The sequence below is a fragment of the Motacilla alba genome, chromosome 8 (genome assembly GCF_015832195.1).
Source record: "Motacilla alba alba isolate MOTALB_02 chromosome 8, Motacilla_alba_V1.0_pri, whole genome shotgun sequence".
Lineage (NCBI taxonomy): Eukaryota > Metazoa > Chordata > Aves > Passeriformes > Motacillidae > Motacilla > Motacilla alba.
Window position 1 is genome coordinate 2,634,704 of NC_052023.1, and position 16,555 is coordinate 2,651,258.

The 16,555-nt window shown below is 42.7% G+C and overlaps 1 protein-coding gene across 19 annotated transcripts in view; it reads right to left on the reverse strand.

The window, feature by feature from the left end:
* NFIA (nuclear factor I A) overlaps positions 1–16,555 on the reverse strand; it is a 350,087-nt gene that overhangs the window by 26,715 nt on the left and 306,817 nt on the right. For 11 of the 19 annotated variants that reach the window (XM_038145133.1, XM_038145145.1, XM_038145135.1 and 8 more), the window contains 3 exons: positions 13,887–14,065; positions 11,132–11,297; positions 3,221–3,312 (listed from right to left, as the gene is read on the reverse strand). In XM_038145133.1, the coding sequence (XP_038001061.1) occupies positions 3,221–3,312; positions 11,132–11,297; positions 13,887–14,065 (437 nt within the window). Of the gene's footprint in view, positions 1–2,765; positions 3,313–11,131; positions 11,298–13,886; positions 14,066–16,555 lie in introns of those variants that run through there. The other 8 variants (XM_038145138.1, XM_038145131.1, XM_038145147.1 and 5 more) reach the window with 4 other exon arrangements.

Sequence of the window (16,555 nt, forward strand, 5' to 3'; positions counted from 1 at the left end):
GATGGACTGGTTGCCCTGTTGCAACCTTTGTTGACACAGGAAGATGGCTTTTTTATGAATATTATATAAACTCTATAAAATTCCTTTAAGGGGTTATATTTGCCACAACATGACACAAATTAGAACATAGTGCTAATGAAAATTCTACTGATATTTTTTCTAATACTGATTAAGAAAGGCATGTACTGGGTTTGGGACAGAGACAGGACAGAATGAGCCTTGCCCCAGCCCATTGTACATTGCCTGGGATTTTATTCTGATGTTCTGGGAATGCCCATGTATGGGAACTGTGACTCCTGCTCCGTGGAGATGCCACATCCCTGTGCACAGACTCACTTCTGCACCACTTGAAGACTAATGATGATGATGATGATGTGTAAATAGTGCTTACAGTGCAATGTTCCACCAAGAGAACATCAGAGCCACCAAAAATCTGACCAAAATATTTTCATATGGATTGTAGCTGGACCATAGTTTTTAAAAAGCAGATGTTCAGATACAGCCTTCATTTTTTTTTTATTGTTCCAGCAGCAAAGAGTCACTTAACCCTTATATTTAAGCTTGACTTCCAGAAGCTCAGAGTGTTCCCTGCTTCCCTTGTCTCAGGGAGCTGTGTCCCTGGCAGTCAGGGGTCCTCAGGACCTGTATCTTAGCCTGAGTCTCTATGTACTCTAAAGATCCTGATGGAAAGGAGCCACCCCAGCTGCTTTTAATAACACAGTCCTATGTGTTTTTACATTTTTGTTTTGAAAATATCCTAAGTGGCCCTTCTATACACTAATGCTCTGCAAAACAGGAGCACAAAAGCCTGTCTTTGTTTAGAGGAATGCTACGTAAATCCCAAATCATTGCAGTTAGCACTTCTACCTCACTTCTCTGACTCAAAGCACAGTCAACTTCAGAGTTCTTTCATGAATAAGTAGTGAGTTTGCTGATAAATTATATATTTAGTATCAAGTGGGTTGTGGTGGTGTAATGATGTATAGAAGCAGGGAGATGCAGCTGGAGTCAGAGACTGGAAGTCAGTCTCCTTGCCCACTGCAGCATGTTAGACTTTAATTGAAAGCTGTGCTTGAGTATTGTTTTTCACTGTACAGCATTGTTATTCACTACACTGCATTACAGAGGAGCACTTAAAGTAACGCTAGAGCACTTTAAAATGATTTAAGTCATAAATAAGGAGGATAAAAGTTTACAGTCAACAAACTTATCTGGGAAACTTAGGCTGCAGGATGCAAGTAAGTTTTAAATATCTTTGGAGACTTAATACTGCTGTGTCTTACTACATAATCAATTTACCAACTAGGAGTTTTTCAAGTCTTCTGGAAAAGGTAAGTAGCATTCTCCAAAGGGTTTCAGGTTTCCTGAGCTATGAAGGAAAAGACCAAATGCTTAAGGACTTTAGCAGTACACCTTAACATTCCTGTTTCCCGATTTCAGCGTATTTCTGTGTATTCCAGTTGTTTCCACAACAACTGGAGAAATAGGATTTAAATGGCAAGGTGCATGAGAACTTGTCACACCCATGAACCCCATAAAGCACAAGGCTGGAAAAGTGGGGTGCAGGCTGAGTTTTGCTAAGGCATGAAAAAAAAACCCAGAATCTGATGGGTTAAACCCCTCTCTGCATTGCTGCTGTACTTTCTGTGACCCTATTTAATGCAGAGAAGGTTTGAGATTCGATATAGTTTAACCTGTGCTGTGCACAGAGCTATAAACTAAAGCCCCCTAACAAATTGTACACAAAGAGCAGACAGCAAAAAACCACGTTGTGCTCACAGGCAGCTGCTTGCAGCCCTGTAAACTGGAAATCTTTGGGAATGAGTGACCTGTGTTTCAGTGACAGGGGAGGTGCTGAAGCCATCACAACGAGGAGTCTGTCTTCATGCACCTACTGTGGCATGTGACAGCCATTAATCTGCACACTAATTATTCAGAAGCCTATAAACCATTTGAAAGAACTTACAAGAGCCAAGGGTAGTAATACCCAGTTTGCCAGTTATTTGAATTATTGCTTTTTAGTCACTGCAACCAGCTCAAAATCACAAATATTTCGTGTAGTTGACCTTTAAAAGAATTGCAATGTAGTCGAGCAATCACTTCAAACTATAAACTACAGTTGTCCTAAAGCACTAACTCTGCTCACTTTTTTATACCTTCCCCCCCATGATAACGTGATATTAAGCCCAGACTTAATTTTTTCAACATCTGGCTCAAATTAGCTGCTAACAAAACTGCCAACAACTATTTTCTTAATCGACCCTGGGAATTTGATACAGCTTGGAAAAAGCACATTTAAATCTCGTCCTTCTCCTAAAGAAACACAAATGTTTACTTGAGCTTCTGATTTGACCATAGCAGAACCATGGATTCAGCTCACCCAGCTTCATAGGCCTGCCTCAACTGGACTTTTTTCTCTTTGCATAAGGAAAACAGATGTGCTCACAATCACAAAAATCTCCTAGTCGCTCAAAGCCCACCATGCAAATGGCCAACCAGGAATTTGAGTATTTTTTTTTTACATGGAAGTCACTGGAGCAGTCACTGCTGGGGGACTACAGGGCACTGTTACCTGATGGGTCTTTCTTTTGCATATCACAGACTGGTTTGGGTTGGGAGGGACCTTAAAGATCATCTGGTTTCATGGAATATCACAGACTGGTTTGGGTTGAGAGGGACCTTAAAGATCATCTTGTTTCATGGGACACCTTCCACTAGCCCAGGCTGCCCCAAGCCTTGTCCAGCCTAGCCTTGGACACTCCCAGGGATCCAGGGGCAGCCACAGCTTCTCTGGGCAACCTGTGCCAGGGCCTCCCCGCCCTGGCAGGGAAGGATTTCTCCCTACCATCTAATCTAAACACAATTAAATGCAGTGCCTGGGGAGCAGGTTGGAGCCAAAGCCTTTGAAACCCCTAGAGCAAACAACTGCGCGCTGGGAGCCAACACCTTAGAAAGCAGAGAGAGGTCCTTCCAGTTATGAAAGCAGCGTTATCACCACACAAGCCCCAAAAATTAAAAAAAAAAACCAACAAAAAAACAAAACAAAGAAAAATAAACCACAACAGACAAACAAACTGCAAGTGACATTCCACTGTAGTTACTGAGACCATGTGGGTGAAGTGACAGCGGCAGTGCAGCTGCTCCGCGGGGACACGTTAGAGGACACTGGAGGAGGAGGAGAAGAGGCTGCAGGCAAACAGAGAAGTCGAAAGCGGCCCACCTGAGTCTGTTGAGGGATATTTACAAAGCTTGGATCCCGTGGTCCAACACTGACGAATCGGTTTGCGGGGGAGGTGCTGGGTGTCGAGTAGGCTGTGAAGGGAAGGGACACATGCGTTGAGGAAGCGGCACTAGATTGCACACGAACAACACCAAAACACACTGTCTCAGAGCCACCTAAGCAGATGTTTGACATAGAAATGTGCGAACGTTTTAGAGAGCGAGAGTTTGGTTTGAGACACTGGAAAGGTTTGGGCTTAATGGTGGGGGGATCGACACGTAGGGGACTGGGCTGCTGGGAGAGGGGACGGCCACAAACGTGGGCTCAGGGGAGGGTGGGCAGCTCTCCAGCCTGAAGGAGAACCACTGCAGGCCTTTCCATGATGGGCTGGCACAGGAGATTTCTGCAGGTCCTGACTGTTTTCACTTGGATGTCTGGTATCTCTATTTTTAACAGTTTTGTACAGCAATGAAATTACCTAAGTGCTCATTAACAGAATCAGACCCTTTATTTCATGCTAATCCAGCATTCTCTTTGGATATAAAGTTTTGGTTTTCATACTGCTGTGGTCTGCACTCTCTAAAATGTTCACTTGACGTGTTTGACAAACTAGGAAGATCCTTTCGGTAAAAAATTAATGGGTTGCAGTTTCACTGGGGTGGTAAGTGCAATCAGTCTGAAGGCTGAAGCTGCCTTTAAAAACTGGAGTGGCTCCCATAAATGTAAAGCTATTAAATGCAATGCAAGCCAAGAACCCAGATTACTTCCAAACTTGAAGTACTTTAATGATTTTATTGTTGCATTATATTCTCCACTGCAACTGTCCACAATGCCACGTACTTCCACATCCAAAAGCTTTCAATGCATTTTTAGTCTTCCTCTCATTTGAAAACCCTCAAGCAATCTCCTCTCTTCCTCAGTTTTTTGCATGTTTAGATCTAAATTCAAATAACACAAATAGATGCCTTAATACAAAGAGGGCTCCTATCTATTTTGAATATATTTATGGGAATGCATTCTGCTGAATAAAATCCCCAGACAACCTAACTATCCAATGAAGACACAAAAAAACAATAGTAAAAGGAAAGTTACTTGCCAAATTCCAGTCAGGCTAAATATAATGTTGAGGCCTCAATGTTACAGAAAAGTAAAGCCAGTTAAGAGTCAGAGAAGACACTGAGTTGGCTGTGTGGGGGAAACTCTTTTACCTTTCTGAAGGCAAATGTTTGGTGAAGAGGAATTACACTGGAGGAGCCTTTGGTTTAAGACTGTGCCAAATCAGACCAATGCTCCACCTTGGCCATTGTCACCTCTCTTAGAAGTCATAAGCAGATGCAAAACAGGTCACATATTTACTTTCTCCCATTCTTTCCCACCTCTGACTATTTTCAACTCAGGGACTTCCTGTATTTAAGGCCCTGGAGGGATTTCTCACCCAATGCCCAGCCTGCACTTGGACCCATGTGGATGTTCTGCCTCCCACAAAGCCCTTGCGGGATGAGTTCCCAAGTCTAGGAGCATGCACAGCCACATCCTTCAAGTCTCACAAATGTCTTGTGGTGCCTCTTAGCTCTCACAGTGTCATCAGAAAACTCCCCTTTATCAAGATTCCCTGAAATCACTCCAGGAACTGCATGTCTTCATTTCCTACTGATATGAGGGGAGATAAGGCACTCCTGGATTCTACGAAGGAGTTTTTCCCACTTGTTTCTGGTGAGGTGAGCTTTTCTCTCCAAGAGGCTAACACTTGCAAAAATCATGCAAGGACCACTTCTCCTTCCTTTAAAGTCTTAAAGGAATTTTAACGTGCAGTAATTCATCTTCCTGAGACGGTTTTGCAAATTGTGGTGCAGCTTGAATACTATGAACAGGTAAGCTGGATCTTACTCCTACCTGCAAATCAAGGAAGAAATTTACTGAGTAGATCCTGGTGAGATGTTCTCGTCATCTTTTTACCATGTTAATTTGGTTAACAATTCAAAGAAGCCACACATTTGCAAAGGGCATTTCCCTGTTGCTCGTGCCTTGTATTAGGATTCTTCTGTGCTGTCCTTTGTGGAGGTTTTTTTTTTTTTAAACTAACTAATGAACTAATATTGTGCAGAACTAAGAATTCCTTCTACAGTGGGGAAAATTAACTTAGAGCTCAAAAATCAAACATCTGTTGTTTGGTTCTCCTGATCTACTTTTAAAGAAGCAGATTGAGTGGAGAGGCCATTTAATCCCTTGGAGCAGGTAAGTTCCACCCAGAAGGGAAGGAACTCAAGATCTTGTTTACAGTTCCCCGCTGGCAGATACTTTTGCTGTGATATTTGGTAGAAAATCAAAGGGGAACCAGCAGAATGCTGACTTAAATGGCTTCTCTGTTCAAACAAAAAATTCGAAAGCATTTGAAAACTGTGTAATATGCACAAAAGTCCCCTCAAAGCTCGCTGGGTGAGTTGCTATGTATACCTTCCTTCCGCTCCAAACGATGTTTAACTTGCTTTCTGAAAATACTCGGATGTCAGCTTGGTATTTCCTTCAGGTCATATAACTGCACTGCTGAAGCCAAGGAGGGAAGAGCACCAAAACGACAAATATGCAGAGGATTTACACTGGACTCTCCCAAGGTGCTGTTCCCTCTTTGCTGTAAAATGTCCTGGGATGTTTGTGGATTGGAAGGGGCCAGTTTGGCTCAGAATATTAAGCTGACATGGAATACTCATTCCCCTGTTAGGGGAGATTTGTTTCAGGAAAGGGAGAAGTACTGAGTGTTGCTTAGACTATGATCAACTTCCAGTTCTATCTTACTGTCTTCAGATAAACACCCTTGGTTGGCATGGAGGTGGGATTCCTGGAAGTCTGATCCCTAGACTTTGCCCCAGAATTAGGATGGGGCAAACTGTCTCACTGGATAAAGCTGGGTCCCGTTATAATATAGCATAAATACAAGCTAAGCCCATGCTGGAGTCTTCAAACTCCAGTTTGGGAAAAGCCTGAGCATGGAATGGAACAAGGAATAGCAGCCAGGTCTCTTAGGCAGATCTTCTCCAGATTTTATCAGCTTTGCTCCATGGGAATTGCTGAGACCTACCCTGGTTCACACCAGCTGAGAGGTGTCCTGTTGGGCATGAACAGCAACAGCTTCCTGCCCAGCCTGCTCTTTCTGCTACTGGAATTCACTAAGGATTGTCTGCAACATCATAGCCCACAGCCAAGGAAATGAATGTGATGCCACAAATTTGCTATGATGCTTCACTTCAGGAACAAGCAAAACAGGAGCTGGCAGAGAAAGAACATTTGCTCACACAGACAGCTTTGATATTTAGCCAAAATGGCAAGAAATTGTATGAAAGACAAGACAAACAAACAGTTTTGGGGATGTTGTGTGTTTTAAAGTTGCCTGCAGTAGGGAAATGTTACTTTTAAATATACTTTCCTGAAATAATTGCTATTGAGAACGGGAGTGTGTAATTTATCATCGTTCTGGATTAAAAGGATTGGTAAAGATGATCTGGGTGAGTGATGACCTAATGTACCACTAGGTCTCCCTTTTACAGACCAAGATGACAGGTACATGTGTTCCATGTGAAGAGTTGTCCTGTTTCTCAAGCTGCAGCAAGAGGATTGACTGGGGGAATGTGGTGCAGTAGAACAATTCCTACTGCAGTGCATTCTGCAGCTGAGGATCTGAGAGGGAACTGCAAATTTTAGCAAATTGAATGACAGAGTCAGCCCTCTTTTTTATGGATGGGGAAGGGAGCAAACAAAGAGCTCAAACTCGCCCAGAAGGTGCTCAGTCAGTGCACAGCAGAGGGAGGGAGAGAAAGCCAATCTGATTGCAGGATCATGGAAATGTTTAGGTTGGAAAAGACCTTTAAGATCATTGAGCCCAACCCCTACCCCAGCACTGCCAAAGCCACCACTAAGCCATGTCCCCAAGTGCCACATCCACAGAGCTTTTGAATCCCCCTAGGGATGGGGATTCCACCACTGCCCCTGCTCCAGTGCTTGACCACTATTTTGAAGACATTTTTCCCAATATCCAACCTAAACCTCCCCTGGTGTGACCTGAGGCCATTTCCTTTTGTCCCGTTCCTGTTCCCTGGGAGCAGAGCCCTACTACTCCCCAGCTGTCCCCTCCTGTCAGGGAGTTGTGCAGAGCCACAAGATCCCCCCTGAGCCCCCTCAACTCCCTCAACAGCTCCTGCTTCTCCAGACCCTTCCCCAGATCCATTCCTTTCCCTGGACACTCTCACTTTTCTACTGGATTCGAGGTGTGGCCTCACCAGTGCCCAGCACAGGGGACAGTCACAGCCCTGGTCCTGTGGCCACACCTGAGCTGATCCAGGCCAGGTGCCTTTGGCCTTCTTGGCCACCTGGGCACACTTGGATTCATGTTTAGCTGCTGCTGACCAGCATCCTCAAGTCCTTTTCCAGCTTTCCAGCCACTCTGTCCCAAGCCTGAAGAGCTCCACGGGATGTTGTGACCCAAGGGCAGGACCTGGCACTTGGCTTTATGAATCCTGTACTACAGCCACAAGATCATTCTCCTCATCCTGACACAAATGCCATTTAACAAGAAAACTCTTTTGTTCAAAGGGACATTAACCAGTAATGAGTTTGTTTAAGTTAAGAGTTGTGAATCTCAGAAAATAACACTTTGTTTCAAAAAGCTTTTTAAAAGTCAGGGTGTACAGGATGGCAGTGTCTTAGGCTGCTCTGGAATGATTTAATTATGATAGTGATAAAGCCCAACTGGAATGTAGTGGAGGTGGTGTTTGCTTTGGGCAGTGAGATATAAAACCCCAAAACTGCCAAGTTCAAGAAAATATTGTGTTGTGTTTGCAATGGGTTACCAACCAAAGAAAATCAGGAAGAGATCTGAGATAAGATAATGCTGGGTCTGCTTCTGATATCAAAGATATGTTCTATTGAAAAAGGTTTTGTGGAGGAAAAATGAATCTCCCAAACCTCGTGAATCCCATCTCCATTGTGCCATCTGACTGAGGGAAATGCTGGCTTTCCAAAGGGACAGGATTCACAGCTGAAATTGTCAGCTCCCAGAGCATGCCTGGCCACCCAGTAGTGGCAAATCCCCAGTGTGCATCTCCAGGGGCTCTTCCTTCCTTGGACAGCACTAATGTTCATGTTTTGGTTAATGTCACAGCTGGAGAGTTTCACTATTGCTCTGAGAATCATTAACCACCTTGTTGTGATTTTTAGCTCTCGTTCCCAGGAGGCCATGCTGTATTGAACAGCTGCTCCTGGCTCCTGCACCCCTCAGGAGGGCCATATTCCAATTTTTGGTTGGGCCGTGACTGCATTTTGTTTCTGCTGAGGGCTTTCTGCTAGACCAAAAAAGGGAAGGAGAATGGAGCAAATGCCAACCCCTTTCACTCCATTTCCTCGGGAGGAGGGGGGATCATTCTCTTCCACACAGCTAAGGAGAGAGTCTGGCCAAAATTTAACATCACTCCTGCCTTTGTTGCATTAGTGACTTTCCAATATCCTCGAGCTCTGCGGGGCAGTCAGCCATAGCCCGGCGACACTCCCAGAACCGGTGCGCTCCAGCAGCTCGTAACCATGGAAAACACCTTTTTGTGAGGCTTTTATGGAACTCTGGTGAATCTGCACTCGCTGTTTGAAGGCTAATATTTAGTTAAGGAAAAAATAAACACGGAGGGAAATGGAGGGTTGGTCCTGATTGACACGCTGAATGGAGCCCAGTGGGTCCTCCTGGCAAACCCTGCCTGCGACGCCTCGAACTTCAGTTTGCTTTCCTCTTTATGTGGCCAATGCTTCCACTGGCTTTGGTTTACGTGTCATCATTTTTCTTAGAAAATATTTCCTATAATCTACTTTTCTGTAAAATTTTCCCCTAAATTAAATTATATGGTTGTTTACAACTCGAGTCGCTGTTATTCAAACCCCTCACCAAAAGGAAGATGCGTGCCTGAATATGTACAGAACTATATGTTTAGTCATCAGCGTGGCTAATTAACAAACAGTAATTATTTTCCTAATCTTTTGTTTAAATACCATTAACTGGCTGCTCTTGAGAAAACCTCCATTCCCAATTAACGTGGCAGCTGTCTGCTGAACACAGAGCCCAGTGACCAGCCCCAAGCAGACACCAATGGGTGTCCTGCTCCCTTCAGAGGAGAAATACCCATTTTTCTGCCAGCTGAGAATCTGGCCAGACACACTCCGAGCTTGTTTACACAATCACAATATCATAAAAACTAAGATTAGTGTTAAAATGTTGTTGGGAATTTTTTTCTTTTCTTTTTGACACCAAACACTGCCAGTAAACTGAGTCACAACCGTAATGACAAGTACACACTGACCTAGTTTTGTTTTTCCCGGTTCTGAAGGCAAGGAAATAGTAAGGCACTGCTGACTGTGCTCAGTGATAACTATGACTAAACATTAACCTTTTAGATCCCACCGCTGAATCTTACTGATAGGACTCAAAAGTCCCCTCAGAAAGTGTCAAACCTTCCTGACAGCACCAGTGTTGGTCTAAGGTCAGAAAGAGGAGGGAATGAATCAACTTCTTCACTCAACAAAAATCTGCTGATCAATTCGAGAAGTCCCGATTCTAGAAGATCGTGTTCACAATCTTACCAGACTGTCTCATACTAAAACCCATTTCAATTTCCAAGCGAGCCAGAGCATCTTGCTGAGCTTGCAGTTGATGCACTATCGTGTAGCAGAAGGCAATGAAAACCTCTGAGGAACTACCAGATTTTAAAAATGCCCCCTGGAACCTGTGCAAGTCTCCTGAACAGTATATAAAGCTTTAAAAATGTAGGCTTCGCTTGGTCTGAAGAGCGAGTACCTCTTTGCACATCAAGCAGTGGTTGCATATAGCATTTAAATAATAAGCTTGAAAAGCACACAAAGGGATTTGCTCTTTCGATTAGATTGATTTTTGTTTGTGGATGTTATTTGGACTCCCTTCACTGTGGAACAAGTCCCCTACAGTTGCCATTAAAGCACTGAAAGCTTCCCTTTTGTTTTTAAATGTCAGTTTGAGCATAGCTTCATTAAATCATTTCACAATTAACTCCCTGAACATCCAGACTTTTTTTTTAAAGCATCAGACACAGCTGAATTGCATTTGTTTCCCAGAAGAGTGACTCCAAAGTGGTATCCCCAAGTGTGTATCCAGGAATTCGTAAATTTGACTTGTGGCTACACAAAATGCATATGGGAGCCGTGTGGGTGGTGGGAGAGGATTAGAGCTTTCTCCCTGGCCCTAAGACATACCAAAACTTCTTGCCTAAAATGCACGGCGTAAGGGAAAGATGTCTGGCTTAATCTGGGAAGATTTATTCCCAAAAGAATGACAATTGAAGTAAACTGGAAAAGGTTGTTAGTTTAGCCCAGTGTGTATAAGCAGGGATGTTTTCAAGGAGATTGCCTGACTTCCATGTGGGATCTATCCTCTAAAGGCTGGCTTGAGACACCAACTTATCACAGAACCATGGAATAGTTTGGGTCGGAAGGGACCTTAAAGATCACCCAGTTCCAACCCCTCTGCCACAGGCAGGACCACCATCCACAAGATCAGGTTGCTCAGAGGCCCATCCAGCCTGGCCTTGAGCACTTCCAGGGATGGGCTATCAACTCGAATCCTCATGGCAGCACACAAGACCCCAAAGACCCCAGCTCTGTGTCACAGCTGAGCCACCGGCCTTGATTTCCTTCACACGTGGTTGTGTGAAACACCAACAAAGCCAAAAATAAAACTGCAACCTTGAGCTAAGGCTTTCCCTGCTAACACAGAAGCAGCTCAGAGTTTTGTCCACTGTGGAGAGCAGAGAGCTCTCCTGCTTCCCAAGGTGTGTGCAGTCCTTATCCCTGCACAGCCCAGCGCCGGCGGCGCCGCTAGCCCGTGGATCCCGCTGCGTCTATACTTACTTGGAGAAGTGGGAGAGGTGGCCCCTCCTTCTGTTGATGTGGTTGGAGGTTTTGTGTCTGGCACTGGCAGAGGCACAGGCCTAGCCATTGGTGGCGGAGGTGGTGGTGGCAACATTGGGGTAGGAAGGAATGGATTGTGCACCTTGCCTTGGCTGCTACCATTGGGCTGCCGAGAAACAAGCAAACAGACAAAAATTATACTAAAAATCAGCTATTAGGAACCTCCAGCAAAAACAAATCTAGTTAAAAACTATGTGCAATACATTTACAGTTGCCTGAGAGGTGGCAAAGAAAGTGCTGGCTCAAATTCTCCATGGACTTCAAGGAACTTTGTGTCAAACTCTGGGAATCTTGAGAAACTATGGAAATTCTGGCTTTTAAACACTTGTCCTATTAGCAGCTTGTCTGAACTAAGATTAAATTGTCCTGGATTAAATTCTACTCCTCTTTACATTTCCTGCAGCACTAACCCATGCTCAGTGAGAGGTGAAGTAGTATTTTTGACCCCTAAAATCCCCCAGTTTTGTGCCTGTGCTATACCCTCAGGATATCGGTGTCTAGGACTTGAGTGTAAATTTCTTAAAGATACTGCTCATTAAGAGAAAAAACAAGCGTTTTTGGTGGTCTTAAAAATCATGCTGATATCTCATTACAGGAAAATGAATGAGTGTATATTAAAATAACTGCTCTCCCACATCCCTTTTGAGTTAGCAATAGTGTAGCTCTTGGTTTAGCTGCCATTAGGATCATATGGAGAAATGACTGAACTTAGAACAGCTTCATTTTACACACTGGGAGAAAAAAACCACCCTCCCTTCAGTCTGGGATGTGGTCAGTCACAGGCTGAAGGGGATCAGCTATATGAGTGTGGTCTTTCAATTAATCACCAGAAAAATGTGTCCGTAAGTAAAAGCATTTTCAAGTATCACAAAAACAGGAATTGGGCTTAGAAAAACATGCCAACCCTCCCCCCAGCTTATTAAGTTTACATTTTAAATGTAACCCAGCCTGGACACTTGAAAACCATACAGATAGATGCCAAATACCATTATAAAGAGAAAGTAGGACAGGCTGTGAATCAGGTGTTCCATTTTAGTGACAAAAATGATGAGATCATTTTCGACAGCACTCTACAAATTGATCTCACTGCAGCTCTTCTGGCACTGAACATTGGCTTTTCCATTGATGATAAAAGCTCAGCTTTAAACACAGATCCATATTCTAAGTACTGCTAAAGAAAATAATATTTTAATTCCTGATAGGGTTTCCATTAGCCTGAATTGCCAGGGACAAAATACCCATCCTGGCAAAACACTTGGGACTTTATTTTCATTTCACCTGCTCTGGCACTGACAGAAGGCCTTAAAGTCGAGGAGGTGCAAATCACACTTGTGCTGGAGCAAAAAAATGGTTCAGGGGATAAGTAAGACCCAAGTTCATCTGCATTGAACTTAGCAGCACTCCCACAGACTTCAAAGACTGCAGTTACTAGAGTTTGCAAGAAGCAATCCTTCAGGGATGTTTATTTTTCCAACATCCAGCACCTTTAATAAACTAATATATTAGTGACATCTCTCAAACACTATCTTGTCTCCCAATTAGGTCCCTTTCCTGCCAAGAAGACCCCTGCTGCCTGTTCATTGTGAGTGTGCTAACAGTTCATAATGCTGAATGGTTTGGGATAAATTAAGCAAATGAATACTCAAGGAAAAAGAAAAGCACTGTATTGATTTGTTGTCTAGACATAAATGTATCTGCTAACATATTGCAGACATTATTCAAAGCCAGGACTGGCTGGAATAAGTAGAGTCAGTTTTTCTGCTGGGGAAAGGAAAACACTGAGAACAATACAGCTTATTAAATAAGTGTAATAAATTAGATGCTAATAATTAAACTAATTCTCATTAACACTTTCAGTATGTCAGGAGAGAAGCAGTAATTTTGCCAGTTATTACTTCATTGGCTGGAAAAAGTTACATGCATTACATTTCATGAAATATTCAGAGCATTATTTTAGATTTGATTTACATAAAATTTATAAATTCTGAATTCGTCCAGAATGCTATTTCAATAATAGCAAGATGATTCACTTTATTTGATTAAAAAAAAATGAAAATGGTTATTTGAAGCTTTGGAACTCTGCTTAATTTTTCATAGAGATAAGGGGAAAAGATAACTGCTTACAGAAATAACAAACCATAATAAACTGTACTTTTAACATCTTGAGTTCAAGTACTGGTCAACTTGATCTAAAGTGCTATAAGGCAGTATCTTTTTTTTTTTTTTTTAATGAACTTAGCTGATCTGAAACATCTGTTTCTCACCCTCCCTTTTCCTGCTCTTTCCCCCCCACTCTCCCCTGAACTTCAAAAATAATTAATAAAAATTATTCTGCCTTCGTATTTTGTTAACCCTGGTTCCACAAGGGTTACAACACATGCAGCAAAGTCGTTTGTGGGGGACCCAGCAGGTCACTGAAGCACCAGCTTCTCTGACACTTTAAGCTACTTCCACCACAATGTGGTCGAGTGGTTTTTTGGGGAGGTCTCTTGTTGTTTTTTAAAATGCTTTTGCAGCACAGCATTACTGTTAATATATATATATAATTTTTTTTTTTATTTAATTCTCTCTTCCAGCAGCTACTCAAGGTGCGCTCCTTCAGGCGACATGCTGTCACAATAACCCCATCAATAACCCCGTGGTTAATTTTTACAAAGGACAAACACTTCTGAAGAAAGAAAAACGGCTTCCTTACATTTAGGAACCCCACCTGTCCAGCCTGCTGACCAGCGTCGGGGCAGACAAGTTGGACAAACTCTTTCAGAGTCTCCTGAGGATGATAGCGGATTGCTGGGTGTGAGAAGTATGGCCCAGGCTGTTGAATAATGGGTGATGTTGGAAAATGAAGAGTCGATGGTGTTGCATGTGGACTTGCTATAGGAAAGAAAACAAAGACGTTATATAGAGCTTTGCCTCTGGAAAATAAAACAGTTTAAATCTGTTGTAGTTTTAAGTAGCTTTTTCTTTTTTTCTTTGTCGGTGGTTTGTTTTTAAATGTACAGTATTGTTTAGACATCAATTAATATATTAGACCACATTGTGTCCTACACTCACTTCATCTAGATCCTGGAAGCAAACGGAGCCAGACATTTTGAAGGATTTTCTGTTTTTTTAGGGGACACGTAGAAAGGAATCAGCAGTCCTTTGTGAGAGTGAAAACTATTCATCACCTTAAGAGCAGCCCTCATCAATCAGGCAATAAAAAAATGTATTTGGGAGATTAGGGTTGATTTAATTGACATTTCATGTAACTTGGATTTGCACATACGAATCCATTTTACATTGTAGTATAAATGGTCGATAATTTAAAAACGGTCTAGCGCTTCTTGCTGTTGGATTTTTTTTCCCCATCTCACTTCAGGAACATTTATTTTAAGTAACGTGTTTTCCTTTAATGAACATGCACAAAGTGGCGAGATCGTTTGGAAAATTACATTTACATTTCTCCAGAATAACGTTGGGCTCGAATCTTCAGCAAGCCCCCAGCTCGCTCTCAGGGATGAAGTTTAATTTGGTGAATTTATGGGCCAACAAGCCAGCTGGAAAATGCACTCCAGAGAAGGTGCAGAGGTGTGATGTACACGAGCCCATTGGCAATGACCGATTTTACCCTCAGCTGATTTCAGCAGAACTACAAGTGCAGCTCCAGAGCCTTTTGCTCTCCTGCATTATGTGACACCTTTGCCCAGTTCCTTGGCCTTCAAAATATATTGGGTTGGACTCTTGTTACCCAACAGTGCTTCCCATTGTTAGCTGTCACCACGAGGCAGCAACTGCTGCCACTTAAGAGTGCCATGAATTTTCCCTTTACAATGAGGATTCACTCTTCCTTCAGAATGACCAATTAATCTGGTTGCACACAAGCTCATCTGTAAATCATTGTTTATTTCTCACCAAACAGTCATTGTTGCTCCCTAGGAGTCTTTCAGGGGTGTCCATGTGCAGAGATTGTGCTCGTAGACTGCATATGACCAATTAGATAAAGGCTATGCAAGGGAGGAGAAATCCTAGAGAAACTCAGGTGTTGGCTTGGAAATAATTTAAATATACAAGAGGGGAAAAAAAATAAAAAAGCCTTTGGCACTTTTGGAAAAATTGGAGAGATGCAGGAAAGTTAACTAAAATCAAACACAAATGAGCAAACATTCATTTCATGATGAATGTTATGAAAGACCTTCAGTTAAATAAAAGCTAAAATCTGCTTCTTACTCTTGTTCATTGCCAGTTTAATAATATGACACTTTATTAATAACTTCTTTTTCTTTAGCATTATTAAACCATTAGCAAACTCAAGAGCCTGAGGATGTGGATAAAACGCGAACTCAGAAACAGCAGCAAGGAAACTACTGCCCTTTCCTGTAAACATTCATTGAGGGCTGGCTGGGCAGCCCTTCTGTACACGTCCTTTTCCACCACAGGAAAGGAACTATTGCTCTGACACCACCGCCAAAAAGAGCTGCACTCATGCCAGGGGTGCTGGTATGGGATGGATGTGAGACCCTTGTCCTTGCCATGAAAAGCTCCCCCGTATTCACATTAACCCCACAATTCTGCTCCCTTTAATTCTGTTGAAAATATCCCCAATAAAAAGAGAAACATCAAAGGTGGAGATAAAGGGGGATTCCCTTCTGTAACTGAGTGACCACCATGGAGACAATGATTACAATGGACACAGAACTCAACAGTGTCCAAGGAGCCACCTCACCCCAAAATAATCCCCAGCCTTTGTCTGGTGCTGCTCTGAGGCTGACACCTCCATTCTGCCCACACACCTTCAGTCAGGTAGATCCCAGACAGCATTTTGATGACCACAACAAAATTTTTATTAGCCTGCATTATTTCTGTCTTCCTCCCTTTCTCTGTATCTGCTTCTGTAGTTCTCCCTTTCCTTGTGTGCCAGATGGAATATGAAGGATGAAGATAAAAGTGAGAAATGGACATTTATGTGACAAACATCCAATTAAGTAAGGAATAAATTGGAATTTCTGAAATATAAAAAGAGAATTTCCTTTTAGTATCAGCTCTTTTAGTACTATTTGAAATTGTTATGCAATTGCACTGTCCTTTATGAACAAACTCATTTCTGTTTGTCTGCTGGGTGAAAAGGAGATTGAAATGCATCTCAGACAAGAAGGAATAAAGAATTGTATCCAGGGAACATGTGGGAATTCAGAGCTAGGCCTGAGACAACATCGTATTTAGCTTTTCCAAAGTATGGCTCTTCATTTAATAATTTGATTTGCTCTAAGGAAGATGAAAGAAATACTCAGTGGCACGCAAGGAGCAAGCCTTTCTCTGCTGTCCTGACCTCCTCAGCATGTCAGGGTAGAAAACAAAGGGGAGAGTGTGTGTCAGTGACCTGCC